Source organism: Idiotropiscis lumnitzeri, chromosome 6 (genome assembly GCF_059441095.1).
Source record: "Idiotropiscis lumnitzeri isolate Australia: NSW breed Sydney's pygmy pipehorse chromosome 6, RoL_Ilum_1.0, whole genome shotgun sequence".
NCBI classification, from domain to species: domain Eukaryota; kingdom Metazoa; phylum Chordata; class Actinopteri; order Syngnathiformes; family Syngnathidae; genus Idiotropiscis; species Idiotropiscis lumnitzeri.
In genome coordinates this window covers 3,866,470-3,886,913 of record NC_142396.1, presented here as the reverse complement: position 1 = coordinate 3,886,913, position 20,444 = coordinate 3,866,470, and the positions used below count along the sequence as shown (strand labels likewise).

The 20,444-nt window shown below is 41.6% G+C and overlaps 1 protein-coding gene and 1 long non-coding RNA gene across 4 annotated transcripts in view; one reads left to right on the top strand and one right to left on the bottom strand.

Annotated features, from left to right (window-relative positions):
• The window catches only part of LOC148334612 (solute carrier family 23 member 1), a 49,665-nt gene that overhangs the window by 15,938 nt on the left and 13,283 nt on the right, over nt 1–20,444 (bottom strand). For 2 of the 3 annotated variants that reach the window (XM_088298348.1, XM_088298347.1), the window contains exons 2-5: nt 10,760–10,891; nt 6,592–6,749; nt 5,341–5,521; nt 3,670–3,851 (exon numbers count right to left, since the gene is read on the bottom strand). In XM_088298348.1, coding sequence (XP_088154474.1) covers nt 3,670–3,851; nt 5,341–5,521; nt 6,592–6,749; nt 10,760–10,891 — 653 coding nt within the window. Of the gene's footprint in view, nt 1–3,669; nt 3,852–5,340; nt 5,522–5,606; nt 5,972–6,591; nt 6,750–10,759; nt 10,892–20,444 lie in introns of those variants that run through there. The other variant, XM_088298349.1, reaches the window with a different exon arrangement.
• The window catches only part of LOC148334613 (uncharacterized), a 55,181-nt gene that overhangs the window by 30,063 nt on the left and 4,674 nt on the right, over nt 1–20,444 (top strand). The window contains exon 4 of the long non-coding RNA XR_015844061.1: nt 3,664–3,899. This is a non-coding gene — a long non-coding RNA (uncharacterized LOC148334613). The remainder of the gene's footprint in view (nt 1–3,663; nt 3,900–20,444) is intronic.

The following is a 20,444-nucleotide window of genomic DNA, read 5'->3' as shown; positions in this document are numbered from 1 at the left end:
TTGATATTTCTCTCGATTTTGCGGCGAGGAGGGCAATATAAAAAGCTCACGATAAAAACTCATTGTAAAAAACATAACAAAACATATTGTTGAATAAAATAAAAGTAAAAAAATAGTTTTTGTACGCCAACAGCAGTGACCACAAATTCATTTTATTGTCACGTGTTCCTATTGCCAAAAATAAAACTCTAACCTTTTATAAAAATCTAACTCTCTTGAACGTCTAATTCCAAACACTTACTCTTCTTACTCTGCCATTTAGCCCAAGGTTGAAACTGAAATCTGATGTAAAACCCTAACCCTGTCTTGAAACTGTAAACACAAAACTTGGCTTCATTTTCACAGCTTTTTTTGTGGGCGTGGCTAAAATGGGTGTCCCTCCCCAATTGGATAAGAACTCGTGCGCCTTCATTTGTTATTCATCAGCCAAACTTGACAGCGTGCAGTTAGCTAGCTAACTACGCTTACCGTCTTCTTTCCTCGATGCAGGTGTTATTTTTTTTAAAGCTTCAAATGTTGCATACTTTGCGTTATTCAGGCAACCGGAATCAGTTGAAACCGGCACATCACCAAGTGAGGCGTTGACGCCACGGACAAGCACGCCGACCGTCCATCAGCCTAGAGGGGGCTCCGGTTAGCTTGCGAGCTAGCTGGTGGCTAGCGCCTCAAGTTGTAAATGGATATTTTTTTGCAGCTCAAACATGTAGGCATGAGAAAAATGCGAAATGTCGTGATATTTGATTGACAGCCGACAGCGTTTAAAGGCAGAAATATCTTTTTACAATTTAAAGCCTAATTTTATATACGGTACTGTCCCTTTTTTTTTTTAAATAATTCCAATTTAGCAGGATTGTTCACAGCACTTTTCTCATTTTTCACTTAACAAGCATTTGAAAAATGTTAAAAGATTACACATTTTCCCTGTCATAGAATGAAATTAAATTATAGTCATTGCTTCCCGTGGGGAAAAACGTTGTTACACTTTCTTGCGATGTGAAATGAATGCTGTGGCAAGCAGCACATCTGCAGATGTTGAAGCGCAGCTCCGCAGCCGTCCTCGCGCTCCGGTGGAAACGTATTCATGGGAATGTGTTGCATGCGGATGCAAAAAAAAAATTTAAAAAATGTACCTTTACATGCTTGAAGACAGACGCAAAGCTCCCTCGTTGGCCGGGGAGTGCAACAGCAGGCCAAGCTTGAATTATGTGAGTCAGTCATTCATAAAAGAAAGGGGGCTGCCATTATTCAAGCGGCAACATTTTTCCTGCTCAATGACGATTTAACTTGTGCAAAACGTTTTATGAAAGACAAGGAGTGCGCCAAGTTAATGCCGACCATGTGTGGCGGGCATAATGCTGCCATAATTCCTCGTGATGAGACAGAAAAACAAGCTCATAACATCCTCATCTCTACAACCTGCATCTCTAATTATTTTTTAAAGACAAGAATCAACTTTGTTGAAGTCAAGGAATTGTTCAAAACATCGGTGCGAACTGTCAAGCATCAATGCTCAAGATTAATTTTTCTCTCCACCGCACAATGACCTAAATCAAGTATAAGAATTCCTACGTACACCTGGACTGTGTGAACATGAACAAATCATAAATAAAAATGGGTGGGGGAAAAAAATGTCTTTGATGATAACAAAAAGTGAAGTGACGTGAACGCTGTAAATTGTCTTCAGTGTTTCCAAAAACTCAAATTCGGTTCATTGAGGACTCTAAACGATTTGTCATTTAGCATCGAGGAAGTGGAGAGTTTAATTTTACATGTTGTGTGAAGTAGATGAGAGAATGACTGAGGTCTGCAATAAGCAGAATGAGGACGCCAGGATCATCGCTGTCGCTGAAATTGTAATCTCGCGATTTCAACGTGCCTCACATCACTCGTGAGGTCGAAGCCGATTTGGAATGTAAACAAACAAGTGCAATTTTCTAACCGGTAGCTCGACCGTTGGCGAGCAACACACATAAAGAAAGAAAGGTTCAATTCTCCTGTTCGGGTGTCAAACTCGCGGCCCGGGGGCCAGATGCGGCCCAAGACTTAATTTTATGCGGCCCGCGAAGGTTAATTATTATCTTTGCTCTTTTCTCTTTTGTGTAGAGCGGACTTTGCACATTTTTTGTACTCATTTTGCTAGCTTGTGGGTTTAATATTCATGTAATTAGCATCTTGACATGCGTCAAGAGTCCGATGGAACGGAGAGAACCCCAAAATTCAACATTTTTCGAATAATAAATAAGCCATCAGTACTGCGAGGTTTTTTTTTTTTTCCTTTCGCCTGGCGTGACCCGATCCAAAGTGGCTACCAGTCCGCGGCCCGGTGGTTGGGGACCACCGCTCTAAATTACCGAAAAACTGTCACTTAGACTAGTTGGTCAGGTGACGACGCCATACAACAGAGCCCATATCGTTACATGCTTTAGGTTGGTTAAAATTGTCCTCAATGTTTACCAAACTGCATCTATTAGGCTCATTGAAAATTTGTCTGTGACTTTTAAAAACATTTAGGTGCAACGTTTGCGCCATTGAAGACTAAATTGTCGTTGATAAAACATACGGTACATCAACAGGAGACTCCCTCAAACGTGGCCCTCAGTGCGAACGCAGATGTTTTTTCGTTTAAGCTGGGAGCCAAGTTTAGTGAATAAAAGCGCTTATGTTTAGCGTCTTCAGCTGTAACCTCCAGACCTGTGTGCCAAAACCACTTGTACTGAAAAATCCCACTTAAAGGCAAGCTTTTCAGCACTAAAGACTGATGAGAAAAAAAAAAAAAAACCTCAAAACACACTGCGGTGCAACGATGAAGATGTATCGCCCTTGCCATGGTAGCATAACGCTTTCATCTGCTCCACAGACGGACACAGCGCCTTTACCAAAAGCAGACCCAAGGCCCTGTTCAAGGTCGCCACCTCGAACAGGGGGGCTGCTGATGGTAATGCAATGTGCTGTTGTAAAAGTTGAGACTACAACGCATCCTTGATGTGTTTTGCTGCGTCTGAGAACAGACGACTTGGACACAGATGGCCGCCACATTTGTCGTTGGCAAAGTTGCGACTAAAGTCAGGTCACGGTCATCCACTCCGGTTGAATTAAGGTAACTGGACTCAGCTTTTATACCAAAACATATTCAATTCTTGGTGTTAACATTTGGAATCTGGCCATTTATGTCTGTTGTGGGGGTGGTCACAACTGAGTGTTTTTTTTAACCTTCATGTCCAAATTTTGTATTAGGAAGATCGTGTCTTGAAAGACAGTTAAAAGAAGTACCGGGTCATTTATGTCAAAATAGAAAGACCCCTTATACACAGAGAATGAGGTTTCACCTGCTTCACTCGACCCAATATTGTCTCATTTCACAGGAAGAGTGGCAACTAATGGACTGCTTTGCCTCAAGGCAGGTAAATAACCGCTTGATATGCAGGACGGTGTTTTGACAGCGACATTATTGTAAGCACACCCAGAGGACACACCCACCAGAAAAATAAACAGGGAGACTCCATGCTTGAAAATTTTGAAGTCACTTGTTGTTGTGATTATATTGTCAAGTGAAACTGGCTTCAGGGGCTGAATTTTTCCCAAGATAAAACTGAAACTAAAAGCCGGGCACATTGTAGTCCTCACGGTCGCATTGTTTTCCATCATCAGTTATTATGTGTGCAGACTCACAGAGCAGCGATCCCCCAGTGGCCGCCTGACTTCTTGCCGGCCTCCGTGAACAGTGACAGACCGATGAGGTTGATGGTGGGCGCGATAGCCAACGGTCCGATGTATCGGAGCACAAAGCCCACCAGGCCGGTGAAGCCCAGCATGATCTGGACCAGCGACGACACCAAGATGGCGCCTTGGATCTGCCAAGTGAGGGAGGAAATGAGCCACGTCAGCCACTTTTGTCTGCAGTGAGTTGTGCGATGTTTCAGTACGTATTTGCAAATGATGATACTCGATTAAATTTTGATGCGCTATGATTGCCTCGAATTATATCGATGTATATGAGTCACAACTTTACAATATAATTCACTCCCGTTATTATACGATTCTCTTAAAATGATACAATTTACTACATTGACAATTAATTCCAATTCCGATTATGCCAATTTGGATATATGATTGACTCCAAATATACATTTCAATCAGGGATGGCTGCTATAGCTTGTCAGAAATCTAGTGGCCCCAGTTACGTTCCTTTAGCATTTTATTGGCTATTCTTAAATATATTTATAAATTATTTTCTCGCCCGCCTTATGTTTCGGTCAAGCCCCACTCAAATTACAACACGATTCAGACCATCTACGATACGATTTTCTCAAATTCCCATCCAATTGTCTTCAATTATTACGCAATTTTCTCTCGTGAAACGATTCTCTTCAGCGATTCCACGATTCACTACAATTACAATTATATGATTTTGTCCAACTACAATTTATTTATGACTGCAGTTATGATCAAATACGTTTGACTCCAGTTATAATGTGATTCACAATTCTGATGATGTATCAAAATGTCATTTTTGTTTGTTTGATTTTTGTAGATGTAACATATCACATGCATCCTGCAGAATTAGAATGTTCACACACAACAGAATACATTTGAATAATGTGATAATTAGAGCTCTGCACTGACCACTTGACTCATGGTCGCTCCCGTGAGGATTTGTTTTGCAATACTGTGCGCAGAGAGATGAGATTGATGGCTGCAAAAATGCCTCATGTGCTTTTTACAAATGACAGATGAATTCCGCAGGCAGACAGTCAATCATTCACGTTATGACCCCCAAAACCCTTTGAATGCACCGCACAGCGGGAAATCGGGTTTGTCGTGAATATTCTGTCTGGTTTCAGGCTTGCTCGTTACTTTCTGAGCTGCATTTAAAATTTCAGACCACCGACGGCGGCCTCTGATGCTGTCATCTGCTGTTATGATTTCACAAGTTAATTTGCCTCGATTGCGATACGATTTCGATATCATTCACTCTGATCACTTTAAAATTCACTCATTACCTACAATTCACCTCAATAACGTGAGTTGCTTTCATTCCAATTACCAATTGCAATCGATTTTGCTACAGTTCCCTCTGATTAGGGTAGGATGGACCCAAATTTACCACAATTGTGATCCAATTAACTTCGATTGTGACATGATTGACCGCAATTACCCAATTACGACCCCGTTCACTCCGATTTTGATGAATTAACATGTTTGCGCTCCAATGCTAAGTAACGCAAACGACACCTAGCAACAAAATCACCCAACGAGGTTGCTCCACAATGTTGTGCGAGTCCATGTTTGTGTTCCGGGTGCGTCATGTCGATTCATGACTGTGACCATGTCGGAACTTACCTCGCGCATTCTCGACATCCACACTTCGTCGCCACTTTCCGCCATCTGCAACGGGCTGGTGCCGTTGTGCGCAGACAACATGGCAGGCTCTTGCGGGGCAGGACATTGCCACTTGGGAAGCGCTAGGATGGCCAGGGTGGGAGTGATGAAGCTAAAAGTTCCGCCCTGAAGGATTGGCAGCCTGCGCGCCAAAGACGATGACTTTTATTAGACACCAGAAACACATCGGAAATGATCGCAATGCCAGAATATAGTTCGTCTTGTACATCATATCCTCGTGAGGGTCGCCGGTGAGCTGGATTCAGGTGTGCACCCTGGACTGGTCGCCAGCCAACTCGCATTTTACTATGACTCGTGTTGGGTAAAAAAAAAAGACTTCAGGTTCTTTTTCAGCCATTTCCGCGTGTGCTTCAAACTGTGCAGAAATAGAAAACCGCAATATTTTTTATTTTTTTTTTATTTTTTTAATCCTGAGAAATGGATTACTATGCCCGTTCACTGTACCAATGTTGCCTCCTTGACCTCGGTACAGGCCATTTGTCTTGGAGCCCATGGCAAACATGAAAAGGATGCAAAGCAAATAAAGATTAGATGACCAAATGTTTGCCGGCATCTGCGTTCATGTTGCGTTTTTGGCTTTTCGCGACCTGCGTGGGCTGGCACCTCAGACAAAAGCCTCCATTATTTGTTCAGGTTTTTTAGCGCGGAGCACGTACAACTCAATTGTGTGGGAGGGAGTGGCGTACTCATAAAGATGGATGCATCATCGCCGTCAACTCCTCACTCCCCCGCGGTTGCGCTTAATAGCTCCGGGAGTTCGATATACACAAGAGTGAGCTATACGCACTAAGCAGCGTACACATTGAACATTTTATTTATGGCGGCTTGCAAAATTTGTCGGGGCATGAAGTAGAAGAGGTGTGTGTTTGTTCTGTATGAAAGGCTCGAAATAAGCGTTTTTTTTTTTTTTTGTTTGTGTTTTTTGAAAGGCCAAATTTGCATTTAGTGTCTCATGTAGACGCATTGAAAAGCAAAACAGCGAGCGGGAGGAAATCATAGGCGTTTGTGTCGTCCATCTGTTAACTCTCACACCTGCTTCAGATTTGTGCTGACTCCAGGTGAATTACTTTGTACGAATGCTGGAATTTTGTCAAAATGGCTGCTTAAAAACTTGTGGCTGATTTTTTAATTCTAAAATATTGGCTAAATAAAATGCACCTCGTCAGTCATTTCATCTCATCAAATTTTTACCTGATTCCGATACTCGTCTGAAGTAACGTGCTGAGTCCGGACACGAAGAAGATGGTGCAGATGAGCTGGCTTTTGGCTACGTTGTTGTCGCCGATGCAGAGCGGCTCGGCCAGGATGAGCGGGATGGCGATGATGCCGCCGAACGCCAGGACGTAATGCTGCGATAGAGCGGACATCTTTGTTACAGTCCAATCTTTAAACAAGCCACCATAGATTTTTTTTTTTTTTAAAGAAATTACATCATGGGACGCTCCCTGAAAACACTTTCAAAAGTAACCCAATTAGACATGACAAGACGCAAACTACTTTGCTTTTTATGTACTGGCAACAACCGGCTTGTTCATGGGCAGGTAACCAATCAGGAAGTGAGTTTCACCAACAGCAAGCGTGTTTGCTTAAAGCACCGCATTGTACCAGCATAGTGCCTGCCCCGTCTTCCACCAGCAACTGGTTAGAAATGCCTCAGATACAATTTTTATTTTTTTTAACAAGGTTTGTCATGTTGCCATAACGCCATACCATTTATCCCCAAACAGTGCAAACCGCGTCTTTGCTGTTTGGAGCTGAAATAGCTGCACGATATGCCAGAATGACTTTGTGCCGTGTCAGGCTGACCTGACGGCACGGTGTGGCACGCGCCTCGTTGACGTCAGAAGTGACAAACTCGTTTTTGTCATCGTCGTTTCCCTTTGAGAGCCGTTATGACGAATACCAACACAGCAAAATAATTCATATATGATGATACTCGTTTTGCAATATGGGGAAAATGAAACTTGTTGCAACTATTTCTTATGTTTTAACAGAGGGACTGTTAACAAATATTAGTTGAAGTTCTCAACATTATAAAACATGAAGTCGACAAACATGATTTGCTTTCGTGGCCCACATTAAATGTGGTGGGTCCAATCCGGCCCCCTGGCCTTTGCTTTGACACCTGTGTTTTACACACTTTGCACTTACCCAAGTGGAAGAAAAATTTGTCCTCACCAAGCACCCATCATTCACAACTCAAATGAATCAAATATCAAAACGATATTTTGAATGAGCGCATTGCGATCAGGGGTCAAAAGTTTCGATATTTCAGTATCGATTAGCACATCGTTAGTTGGCGAGGTAGAACGCGAGTTGTTGATTATGGCATACAAACAAACATGAATTTCTTGTCCGACCAGAAGTCCAGAATGAGATGCAAAAGTGTGTAATGACGTCCGATTTTCGAGCCAAATGGAGTGGTCTGCCCGACAGGCAAATTTACGTTCCTGCAGATTTACTCCGATGTCGTGAAATCACCCGTCAATCATATTTACGTGAGCGGTTGTGATTTGTGTTTTTGATGGAAGAAGTCCGCTTCAAAACTCAAGCCGTTTGGCAGTCGGAAACATGGCTCTCCTTTTCGGCGAATGTCGACTAATTTCTTACGAATTGCCAATTTTGCGATGATTGACACGGTGAGAACATCTTTTTGGTGGTTGATTCCAAATGGATTGCGTCTTGTATCTTCAAATCCAAACTCCCACCTGATTAAGTGCAGGCGGTTGAAATGAAGGCCAAGCTGTCATCGTACCTCACAGGCACAGCCAGTTCTTTTCATCAGAACAAGATCGAAGCTTTCTGAGGCTGCCAACGCTCTGTGCTCGCGCCACCATGACGCCACAGGGCGTCCAAAGACATGCCGTCTCTCGCCGGGATATTTACCTTCCATTTCGACCCCTGTCCATCGATCCCCTTCGCGTGTTTTACAAATATTTTTTCTGGGATTCCACTTGAAGTCGTGGTGATCTCTGAACGCCTGGACAGCAGGTCGGCTAAAGGATGTCAGTTTGATGGAGGAATGTTCCCCTCTCTGCGGTATCGCCGTGCCCGTGATGTCTTAGTGGCATCATTGTTTGTGGAAGGCCCAGAATCGAAATGAGAAATGTAAGTTTGATGACTCATCATCATTTCAGTCCTGCACCCCGTGATTTGTTCAATTTTTGGTGTCAAGATAAACTTGCTGATGTTTTAATAACCAAAACTCAAATTCTTCTTTATTTAGCATCAGCCTATTATACATGCTTCAAATTTAGTAGCCGTGGCGCACATTAAATAGGATCATGTTTTTCCTTCAAGGACCCCTTAAACGGCGGCTTCAAAACTAAATGGCAGATTTCCTGTCAATTTTTGGGCCAGAGACATTTTTTGCAGGGCCACTCGTGACGAGCATGCCAACCAAATGACACGCACAAGTTACATAAAATGCCTTTTGGGCAGGCGGTGTTGCAAATGGTGAATGGGAGCGAAACATTCCAATGACTTCATGTACAGCGCCGGCTTCACAGTTTACTCCTCAACTTCCACTCATCATCTGTACGAGCAACTTTGAGCTTTGCAAACCTCGACCTCAAAACTTCCCGTTTTCCCTGAATGTACATCTTATTTATCTTGAATCTCCAAAGTTTTTGTTTTTTAACATGCATCTTCTCACGTATGGGGGCCGCCATATTTTTGTCATTACATCTTCAAAGTGGCTAGAACGCGATGTGGATCGGCCCATTCAGCTTTCCTTACTGACAAAATCAAACCGACTTGGTAAATATTCAGCAACAGCAAGAGATATTTCAGTCAGATCCACTTATAGCCGACGCGCTAACGCTAGCCGTTCTCATCAGTCAGCAATCACGGGTGTTAGCGGCTAATGGCTAACAGCTAGCTGCCTTGGCCAGTCACCCACCGCACTCAGTTGGAGAGTGCGCACCACTCGGCAAGTATCTGGGAAGCTCCTGACTACTTTTAAAAAGCAGTGTGATATGTGAAAATGAATCTTCACTCTTATTTTTGATGCTGATAGTCTCTCTGTTACAGATCAAGTTTTATTAAAATATGCTTACCTAGATGTGGGGGGGGGGGTTTCTTTATTGAACGCTTGCTTGCTCCTGAGTTATGGTAATTATGATGCACATTTCCGTCTCCAACTAATTACGTTTCCTCCCAAAATGGGACCGCTTGTAACTTAACGAAATATTCCCTTTAATTCTTAAACGCAATATTTGTCAAAGTGCCCTGTTTAGACTAGAGGGAGCATATAGAAAATATTTTAGCTTGATTTCCTCTTTAATATTGAAATTCCACGTCATCTGTGTTCAACTATTCCAGTACGCAGCTGTGCTCAAAAAGCTAGAGTTACTAAAAGCTTTACGTGTGGGAAGAATGAAGGAATGCCGCCCGGGATGTGTAAATCCAAACAAAGCAGGGTGGGCTGCTTATGCTATACCGGTCGCTTTGCTTTAAGGACACCCGCTGCATACGAAACTGTCAAAAGAAATGAATTTGAAACATTTGAATATGATGTATTCCCAAGCTTGATTTTGATTAGTTGTGATTCGATTTTTCGCCATGCCCGATGAGACTGCAAAGTTTGGTGAGTTTTCGTGCATGTCTAGGGGGTCAAAAATGCGATTTGAACGATCGGAAAATAAAAATAAATAAATAATAATAATAATAACTCGAGCTGCGAGCAGCTATATTGGGCCCTCGCAGCCCCAAATTGCCTTGTGCCTCATTTACTATGTATTTATTATAATATTTGCTAAGAACATTGCGGTGTGAGGAATGGAATGTCAATAAAAATGATCACTAATGTTAAAAACAACAACTTGAAACACCAGCAAAAAAAAGTTATTTGGTCATTGGCATGTTGCGCTGTGTGCATTTTACAAAATCTTACTGGTCCGTCAATCGTCGTCCGTCGGCAAGCAAGGTACCATTCCGTCATTCGATCAATTCGGCATTTTTTTGTGACGAACCGAATTGCAATCGTCAGTTCATCATTCAGCCCGTTAGTTACGTCGGCCAATTAGCTCGTCAGAAGTCCGTCGGTCCACCCCCGCACGCCCCCCCTCAAAATATTTTAACAAAACAGGCGTCCATCAGTGACAATGCCTCCCTCTTTTGATTTGTCAATCTGTCCGTCAGTCTTTTTCTTTTTTTTTTCAACCGGTCTGTCATGATACTTACCGCTAATTAATTTTGGGGGGTCCTCATTTCACAATTATGTCTTTTTACACTCCAAACTAGTTCATTTTGACCCAGATGCAACCTCAAAACAGCGTCGTATACGAAAGGCGCCTTCTAATGGTGTTCATTCCAGACGCTTGCGTGAACATAAAACAGCACGAAATCTTTTTTTTACCTGGAATCCGAGCAGAATGCAAAGGTACCAGGGTGGTCGGTCGTTGAGCGCGTAGACCAGGTCGGCGTCCGGGTTGTCGCTCTTCTTCCCCGCCTCCACGTCCACCGCTGGCTCCTCGTCAGCATCTTTGCCCTTCGAACGAATCGCATCATCAAAGGAAATCACCCGATGCGCACACGCCACAATAAACACACGTGAATCTCACAGCAGAAGGTTTTATTTAGTTGAGCCTTGGTGCATGTAACGCAACGCCGTCAGTGCTGTTTGGCTTCACTGAGAAGTAAATATTGAGCATATGCGCTGAAATTCATTTTGATTTGTGGCATGCGCAAGAAGGGAGGCGATGGCAAACTCCCACACATGCACACACACACTCACACACACCGCAAATGTTTTTTTTAGTCCCGGTGGTCCGCCTCACCTTCCACCTTGCCTGTATTTTCCTGTGGCTTTCATGACATATGTATGGAATTTGTTCATACGGGTAGGTTAGCACCTCCCCGCACTCCTATTTCATGTCTTGAATCAAGACCAGAGTCATTTTCGGGGCGTACTCAACCCTCGACATGAAGATCGTATTGAGTTCTGTTCTCGTTACGTTTGTCATTTCTATTGCGCCAATTGACAGGGGTTACGGGGGGGGCGGGGCTTAGCCATGCCCCAAAAAAAATCTGGATTTTTTTTTTATAAGGTCATGTCGCCCAGCTGAGCGTGGTTTGGATTTGTGGCACCACCTGTTGCTTTGAAAGAGCAAAACTCATTTTTACAACGTGATTCCTGCAGCGTTGGCAAATGCCGGGGAAAACAAATGCCCAGCCGTCGCCGTGTGTTGAAGGAGAGGAAGATTTGCGTACCACACAACGGTGGCATGTTTGACATGTGGTCTGGCCTCGTTAGCATTTCATTTGGACTTTCAAGCGAGAGATGAAAGTGTGACTCAGCATGGCTTCCATTCGTGCGTGGGGGGGGGGGCGTCGTCAGTGTGCACAAGGTCAATTTAGCTGAAACTGACTGAAAATTAAAACCTTGTGCCAGGGTTACTGCTTGGAGTTAGGGCAAGGGAGGGGATCCGGGCTACTGCGTTTCCCAAGTGGTGTTTTTTTTGTTGTGAGCGTGCGGTTGTTAGCGCCAATGTTCGCACAACATTTGTACTGCTTTGCGACTAAAGCAACGCCAAGCATTAAATCGATTTTGCTACAAAATGGCCAGCTCAGGTTTTTGTCTAAAAAAAAAAACCTAATAAAATAAAATAAAAATTGGACTTCATTCTTGGAGTATTCCTGCTTTTTCCTTTTGACTAGAAAAAAAAAATGACTCCCTTCAATGGTTTTACTGACTTTCTAAATTTAAATACAACTTTTTGTCGTTAATTAATTTGAAATGAAAGTGAACAAAAGCATTACAACAAATGACATGTCTTTAAAAAACCACAGAATTTAGAAAATAATACATTAACAAGGTTTATTCATTTAATTTTTTTCAAATTCGGCGGGCCGGATTAAAACTTTTAATGGGCCACATATGGCCCCCGGGCCGTAGTTTGCCCACGCCTGCTCTAATCCTTTTTTTTTTTTTTTTTTTTTGGTGCCCAATAAGCCTTCTTAGACAACGTAGCCGCCATTACTCATGTTGAGAATGCCCTCCACCATGTTTTGAGTAAAAGGTCGACTTTGTACAGGCTAGGAAGCGATGATGGGCGGTGAACACAACAGCGGCCTTAACAGTGGACACCGCCGCATGATGGCCGCTTCCAGCTGTGAATCGGTTGACAGGCATTTGATTGGGTTACATGTCAAACATCAAGACCAATTCATGTTCCTTTTTTTTTTTTTTTTTTTTTTGGACCGTGTCAGCACGTTTCTGCCGTACACAAAGGCGCCTTTGATACCTGACCTCAGCGCCACGTAGCATGACGTCCGGTGAGACGCCGCTACACTAACACAATGCTGTCACAAATAGCCACAAGGGTTCCTTTTGTTGGCACATTGAATCCGATAGTCTTTGTTGTCTTGTCTTTGTCATTTTCTTCTCATATTTATATCACAACAAAGCATTGACATGGCGGTAAATGATAAGGGTGTGTACACACTTCAAAGTTGCTTCTCTGGGCCAGATTGAAAAACTGCAAAACGTTTGGATGAACGCAACTGGAGGAACTCTGGTGCGCAACAAACACGCAAAAGAATAATTCCACGCCAATGCGTGCCAAATAGGTGAACCCTGTTTTGTGCCAAACAGATTAACTCTCACAAAACTGGCGAGCCCTCAAGCGATTGTTTCATGCCGAATGTCCATAAAAAAAAGAAGTCACGAAAACCATCACACCAGTGTTATTTTGAATGCCAATTACGCAAATCACCAAATTGTTGAACCAATCTACATCTTTTCCCATAGATTAGCTTCATGCTAATATATGATGTGCAACTCCATAGACAAGCTAACAGTAATTAGCATCCAGCGGTGTGCAGTCAAATCTGTTTTCGACTATTAAAACTGTTTGCCAATGTCTGGCAAACATCTTTGCCGACATTTTCTGTCTTGCATGTCTACAACATGCCTAACTGATGCGAACTACCAATTAACGGGTCCACTTTTCAATTTTTACTCACAAAGCACTTTTGTTTTTATGTAGTTTATTAATAACAAGATTCCAGTGTATTGTGTTTTAGACAGTTGTGGAAACCAAAAACTACCCCAAAAAAATTCATAAACGAAATTAAAAGAAAAATATATTGAAATGTGACCCTAACAAAAACTGTAAACTAAATGTAAATAAATGACAGAAATCTGAGCTGGTGGGGTGGGGCAGCACGCGTACGAATGACCATAATATTATGACATCCACCTCACTTTGGTCCAGGAAACCCCCCAACCCCCTCCCCCCCGCGACACCCCGATGCGTATCAAAGTAACAAACCGTCTGCGCAAACTTGATTCAACCCCAGCCAAAGATTGATGTACGATATCTTTACGTCTTTTACCTACTAGTGGAAGGTAGGCGTTGGCATGTTTATGACCATCAGGAGCGAGGGCCACCTGACACGCGGCACCGAGGGGGAGTCTTAAAAACACAAAGAGGTCAACTCTCTGTTTCGAGAGGCCACACGGGACAGTTCACTTTCGTCAGCGTGGTGCAAGCATTCAACATGACGTAACCTGGCCGTGAAATCGGAGGTGGGGGGGCAAAAAACAAAACATTGTTTTTTTTTTTTTTTTTTTACTCTCCATACTATAATACAGCCCCGTGATTTTCTAGCATCCTTTACTACACTGGCCAATATTTTTTTTTTTTTTAGAAAATTGCAAAGATATTTCAATGATTTCCAAATAATTCTGGGCTGTTGAATCCGAAAAGGGCAACAGTTTCTTTGAATTGGCTGTATTTTTAGAGATTGATATTTTTGACAATATTTCGGGATATCAAAAATTCTCATTTATTCTCTCATAAACGTGAAACAACTTTGTCAGCCAAATTTCTGAATTTATTGCGTGATTTTTACATGAAACGTGATTTGAATATAAAAGGCTCTCTGTGATAGCGATTGCCGTCTTTCACGATATTGCATCGAAAATACTGTATGGGCATCCTTTAAAAGTCAGATACAGTCTCAAAGCTGTAGCAGAAAGAGAATACCAATGTCAAATGTGTATTTTTAGCACTTTTGTTAAAAAAAAAATGCATCTCAAAAACTCGAGCCAATTCAAAATCTCCTAAAATTCATAAAACTTTCTTGGCACCAAAATGTTTGTTGACCTGATTTATCAGAGCGAATAAGATGAATGAATGAATTATAAACCTTTCAAAACTGAAAGAATAATTATGAAACATTTGCTTTATTTTTTTTATTTGAAAACATTATGTTGAGTTATTTCGTGATAGGATTAATAAATTGCAATAAATATCTTTGTGCACTGTTCTTGCTTTGCAATGAAGAAAATTGCTTCTGCTTTCATAACTAGCCTTCATAACAACCACCCCGAGCGAAAGTGTTTTGGTTTTTTTCTTTTTAAGATAAGATGGTGGCCTCCACTTGTCTTATCTGATTGTTGCAGTGCGATGTTTTGAAGTTTGTTACGAGACTGCGATGTTTCTGCTGAGTAATGCTTTGATGCACTTTAACTCATATGTTTGCCGTCATCTTCCAAGACGTGCACACGCATCGAAAAACAAGTTCACGTGTCTTCAACGGCTCGCTTAGAAGCCCCACCGCTTTAGCTTAAAGACACACGTGTAAACGGGGGCTTCTGGAAATGAATAAAAGAGAGAGAACGGAGAGATAAGATGAGATCAGGACCAAATGAGACAAGCGTTTGATAATCATTTTTTTCTCCGTTCTCCTTGCAAGCTAAAATTTGAGCTTCTTGCTCGTCATTGATGGTGTGTTTATGAAATGTCCGATTGGTGAACCTGACAAAAACCTTTGTAAAATTAAGGTTTACAAAATATATTTTCCAACTTTTGTTTACTTCAATTTCAACTCTGCCTTTGCAAGACTTCGTAAGTGAGATTTTGTCTGAGACAAAGTGACGTCACGACCACAGTCGCGTCATTATGTCGTTTGATTTCGCCTCCTTAATACTCAACCGTGAGTTCAAAAGTCAAAAAAGCGCTCGTTCGAAGGATGCCCGAACGAGAGGAAAGCGAGGTTGAGAACGAAGATATTACGATATAACTCTGATCCTGGTCCACATCCAGAAGGGATTTATTTTGCCATGACAATCTGCTCGCATCAAGACGCCAAGTGCAGGACTAGGACAGGGATCCAACAGATCTAGCATGTGGGTGGTTTCAAATGTTCAGAAAATATAAACACAGAGGATGTTGGCGATGGTTCACTTGAAAATTCAAGTAGATAAGAGAAGGAAATACCAGAGTTGGGCAAAAACACCTGCAGTGTAATTGGAGGATTTTCTTGGGCAGTGTCAAAGCCTTGCAGAAGGGTTGATATGACTTGTAAACAAAATGACAGATTTTAATCCCAAAATGACTGTAAAATCTCATGAATAAGATTTTTTTTTCCAAATAAAATGGTCCAAAAATCAGACCACCGTATTATGAATGGAGCCATTATTTTATTATTATTTTTTTAACTCATTTAATGCCAGCCATTTCCACAAAGGGAAACCCCTTAATTCCAGCGTTTTTCTGAATTTTTGCGAGACCAACAGAATATTGTGTTCTAATGCTATAAAAACGTGGAGCTATGATGCAAAAAAAGACAAAAACGTATAAATACGTCTTTGGGAGGCGGAGACTACGTTTTTGAAAATGTACACGTATGTCTTGTGGATTGAATGAGTTAAGTTCACTGGAGCTTGTTTTTGTAGCCATTTGTTGTTGACACGCTGAGAAAATATCCAACTTTCTCGCGTGACACCCGAGAGCGGTGGTGTAACGACGACGCAAGAGAGGGAAAAACAAGAAGAAAAAAAAAGGGTTGTTTTGGTTGGCAAAAAATGCGAGCTACTTTTTTTTTTTTTCAACTGGATACCCACACGCTGACCGGCATTGCCAGTGATGGATACGCGTTGCGAATCATTGAGGAACATCTGGAAGGTGGAAAACGATATGCTTGGGCAATATCCACCTGCATAGTGCAACTTTTTTTTTTTCCTTCTCGTTTCAGAGCAGATTCTAACATTTGACTTTTGATAAAAATTTGACATCCTGCTTTCTTCCTGAAAAATACATGTGCTGTCATAACATCACAGCTTTTCAATAATACGACTTATGTAAAAATAAATGGCTAAATTCTCATAAGGCTTCATCTTTTTCGACCCCCAAAAAATATTTTACTTTTTTTTTCCCCAGAAAAAATGCAGATGACAGATGTTTAACCAATCGATAGAATTTTATAACTGTGTGTGTGGGGGGGGGTGCGTGTGTGTGTGTGGGGGGGGGTGTTGGTATTTTACGCTTGAAGCACTCAAAAATTCTTCCCACTCCCCCCCCCTAAATCAGGGGTGGGCAAACTCTTTGATTGGCGGGCCACAATGGGATCTAAAATTTGACAGAGTGGTCGGACCAGGAGCAGATGGATGGGGTGTTTTGGTAACCTCACCTCATTGGAGAAAAAAAATAAATAAGTAATTTTAAATGAAAGTGAACAAAAGCATTAAAAATATATATATCTACAGTATTTAGTAAATAAAAGATTAACCAGGTTTATTCATTTAATTTTTTTTCAAGTTCGGCGGGCCAGATTAAAATGTTTAACGGGCCACATGTGGCCCCCGAGCCGTAGTTTGCCCACACCTGCCCTAACTCGATACCCGTTCGCACAAGTGTTGTCGTTTGCATTGCACATCAAGTCACTAGGCAAGCATTTTATGCAATTCTTCTAAAGCCCCTCCCTAAAAATATTGATTTTTTTTTTTTTTGGGTTGTTGTTTTATACGGAAGACATCTGGGTTTCAGATCAAAAGATGAATATCAAACAAAAGTTCTGAATTCCAGCCTTTATTAAATGATCTTTATACCGAGATGTGTTAAACAACTTAGGACAGAGCGGCTTTTGTTTGAAGTCACTCATTTTTCATGTGAGCAAAAAGTGTTGGAACAATAAGCTTAAAGTGAATAACGTAGAATACGAGTGGTGGACGTCATGTCATGGCCTGGGCTTGCATGGCTGGTTCTGGAACAAGCTCACTAAACTTTATTGTTGCTATAACTCATGATGGTAGCAGCAGAATCAATTCTGAAGTCTACAAAACCATTTTGTCTGACAATTTATAAGAGAATGAATCCAAACTGATCGGGAGAAGCCTCATTATGAAACAAGATAATGACCCAAAATTCACAGACGACGCAACAAAGAGACATCATCAGGGAGCAAAGTGGAAGGCCTTAGCCTGGTCAAATCAATTATCGGACCTTAACCCAACAGAGCATGCAATTCACCTCCTGAAGAGTTGATTGAAGGGCAAAACTCCCCGAAACCAACAAGAACTAAAAAAGGCTGCGGTAAAGGCCTGGAAAAGCATTTCAAGTGAAGAATGTAACAGTCTGGTGGAATAAAGTAAGGGTCACGACACCAAATATTAAAAGTGAGGCCATTTAAGATAATTTTACAAGATCTGGTCCAATCCTTTTGCTCACTTGTTAAATGCGTGGCTTCAAACTAAAGTTGCTCTGTTTTGAGTTGTTTAGCACATCTCGGTGAAGGTAAAACTCATATTCTGAACTTTTTGACCGAATATGCACAAGTCTTGGTGTCAAAGTTCTGCATCACTACAGTGTCCATCCATTCAAAAAACGACAGATATGAATGATGTCATCAGTGACTGCAGTGTGCGGCTATGCAAAAGCTCTTCTACATACATTTGATGTTTGTGTTGCACATCAGTCACTACAGTAGGCGTGTGGCCGCTTAATATGCTGTCACCACATCGTGAGCCATGTGTGTCTGGGGTTGCGTAAATCAAGCAGCATGCTTTAGGCGCGCAGTCACAAAAGCACGCAAATTTATGGAGGCTCCAGTTCAAAGTTTACGGCCGACTTCAAAGCGTGAGCTCTTTGGGGTACCGTTCAAACGACAACAAACACATCTGCTACTTGTGCCAGCACACACGCTGGTCACAGCGCTTCGCATTGTGCAACTTGCGAAAGGTCATTTGTGGCTAAACGCTGCCACCTGGTGGTGGATCGCCTGCACTGCGTTGCGCTCCGTTAAACATTTTTAAAATGGAAAATAACGGCGCTGTAGGTTAAAGTTGTGTTTTTAAGAAGTATTGTCATTTTTATAAATGTGTCTTTCTTTTCAAGAAAAAGTGGCACTTTTCCCTATTTTCAAAAGTCTTTATATTAAAACTTTGGTCTTATTTATTCCCTTGTTATAAAATATGTCATGGGATTTTTTTCCTTAAAAGTGTCGTTTGTGTCCCCAAGAAATAAAATGTATAGTTTATGTTCCAAATTATTATGCAAATGTTTTTATCAGATTTTTTTGGTCTATGGCACTCATCATAATGTTCAAGTCTCCAGATTTTTCCCAAAAATAAACAAACAGCAGCATTTCAAGACATTTTATATGTTGTAACGGATTTAAAATTTGTTGAATTTGCAGCATTACAAGGTTGTATTTGCTGAAATCAGAAAAAGGTTTCAATCGCTTCTCATCAGGACTTGTTGCATTTTAATTCACGTTTTACCTCCATTGAGCTTGTGAGTTAGTTGAGTTACTCTCTGAGGGTTGATGACTCAAAATGATGCTGAGTGCCATTTACAATGTTGAATAGTCATAAAAATCTGAGAAAAACATTTGTGTAATAATTTGCAACTGTAAAATATAATGAGGCGGCACGGTGTCAACTGGTTAGCACATTCACATTCAACAACGTAAAAAAAAAAAAATCGGGCTGCCTGAGACACAATTTGGCTCGTTCAACTTCAAGGGAAAAAAAGGAAAGAAATTTCAAGTTTACAGCGAGATAATTACAAAACGCCTATATGGCGGCGATTCTATCGCGAAATGGCACATAAACGCTTGCCGGAGTAAATGCCCATTGTTGTGTTAAGCGTGATTATTTGCCGTGTAGCGTCATGTGCAACTCGTGTGTCACAAGTGCGTGGATATTCTTTGGATATTTGGTCATCAAAAGTTTTGACACACTTGGATTAGGTGACAGAGGGCGGACCCAAGCAACAGAGGTGTCATATACTGTATCATGTAACGGCTTCCAGTAAAGCCGCCAACACAGCATCGATTATCTGCTCCCAGTCGATTAATCTGACACATCAACCCAACCCCATGACCGCAAAAAAAAAAAAAAAAAAAGGGTTTCCGTTCACTTTCTCAGCTGCGAGTCTCCACCATTTGCTACAGTAAGCGCGTGACACAAACTCACACAACAAGCAGAAAGTAGGCCTTCACAAACTGCGGACATACTTGCGGTGTTCGAAGATTTTGGTGTTTTTTTTTGTGGTCCCTCATTATGGTAAAGTTCTCGGACGACGTTTGTCTTCAAAGGAAAATAATTCCAGAATGACTCGTGACCAAACTACATCCTGCTAATTGTCACTGTTTTTAAGGGTAACCCATCTTTTTTTTTTTTTTAAACGACTACAAATTTCCACCAGAAAGAACATACCGCGTTTTGAGTGAGTCCTTTTTAGTGAAATGTGGTCCGTCAAATTTGGTGTTTTATAGCACGTCAATTGGAAATGTCGAACGTGAGCCTAAAATGTCCGCTTCAAACCAAAACGGAATACTTCTTGTATCTTTTTGGACATGGCTATCAGAAACTTTTTTTGGGTGGGTCAACTCAGGACTGACACGCCTGGCAAATTTCATGTTGCTCAGTCAAACTGGCTTTGGGGCAGTTTTTTTTTTTTTTTTTTTCGCTTGTTTTTTTTTTTCTTTGTATGAGTGTTAACGCATGGCCTCTTGACATTTTTTTGTGGGTCTACTCGAAACAGACTCAGCTACCAGTTTCCACATTAAGTGAAACCCGCAGTGAACAAAAGTCCTCTTGTCCATCTGACATTTGCAGTGCCGATTGGATTTCCTCATTGCTGTTTTGGTCCGAATGTGACCACCAGAGCGCTGCGTCCTATGTCGGTCGAAATCGAGAAGAAATTCCGCTGACACTTGTGTAATTCTTAAGAATGAATAAAAGAAAATTGCAAAAATGACAAGAAGGACCAGCGGGTACAATTAAGATTTGGTGACGTTTGACCCTCCAA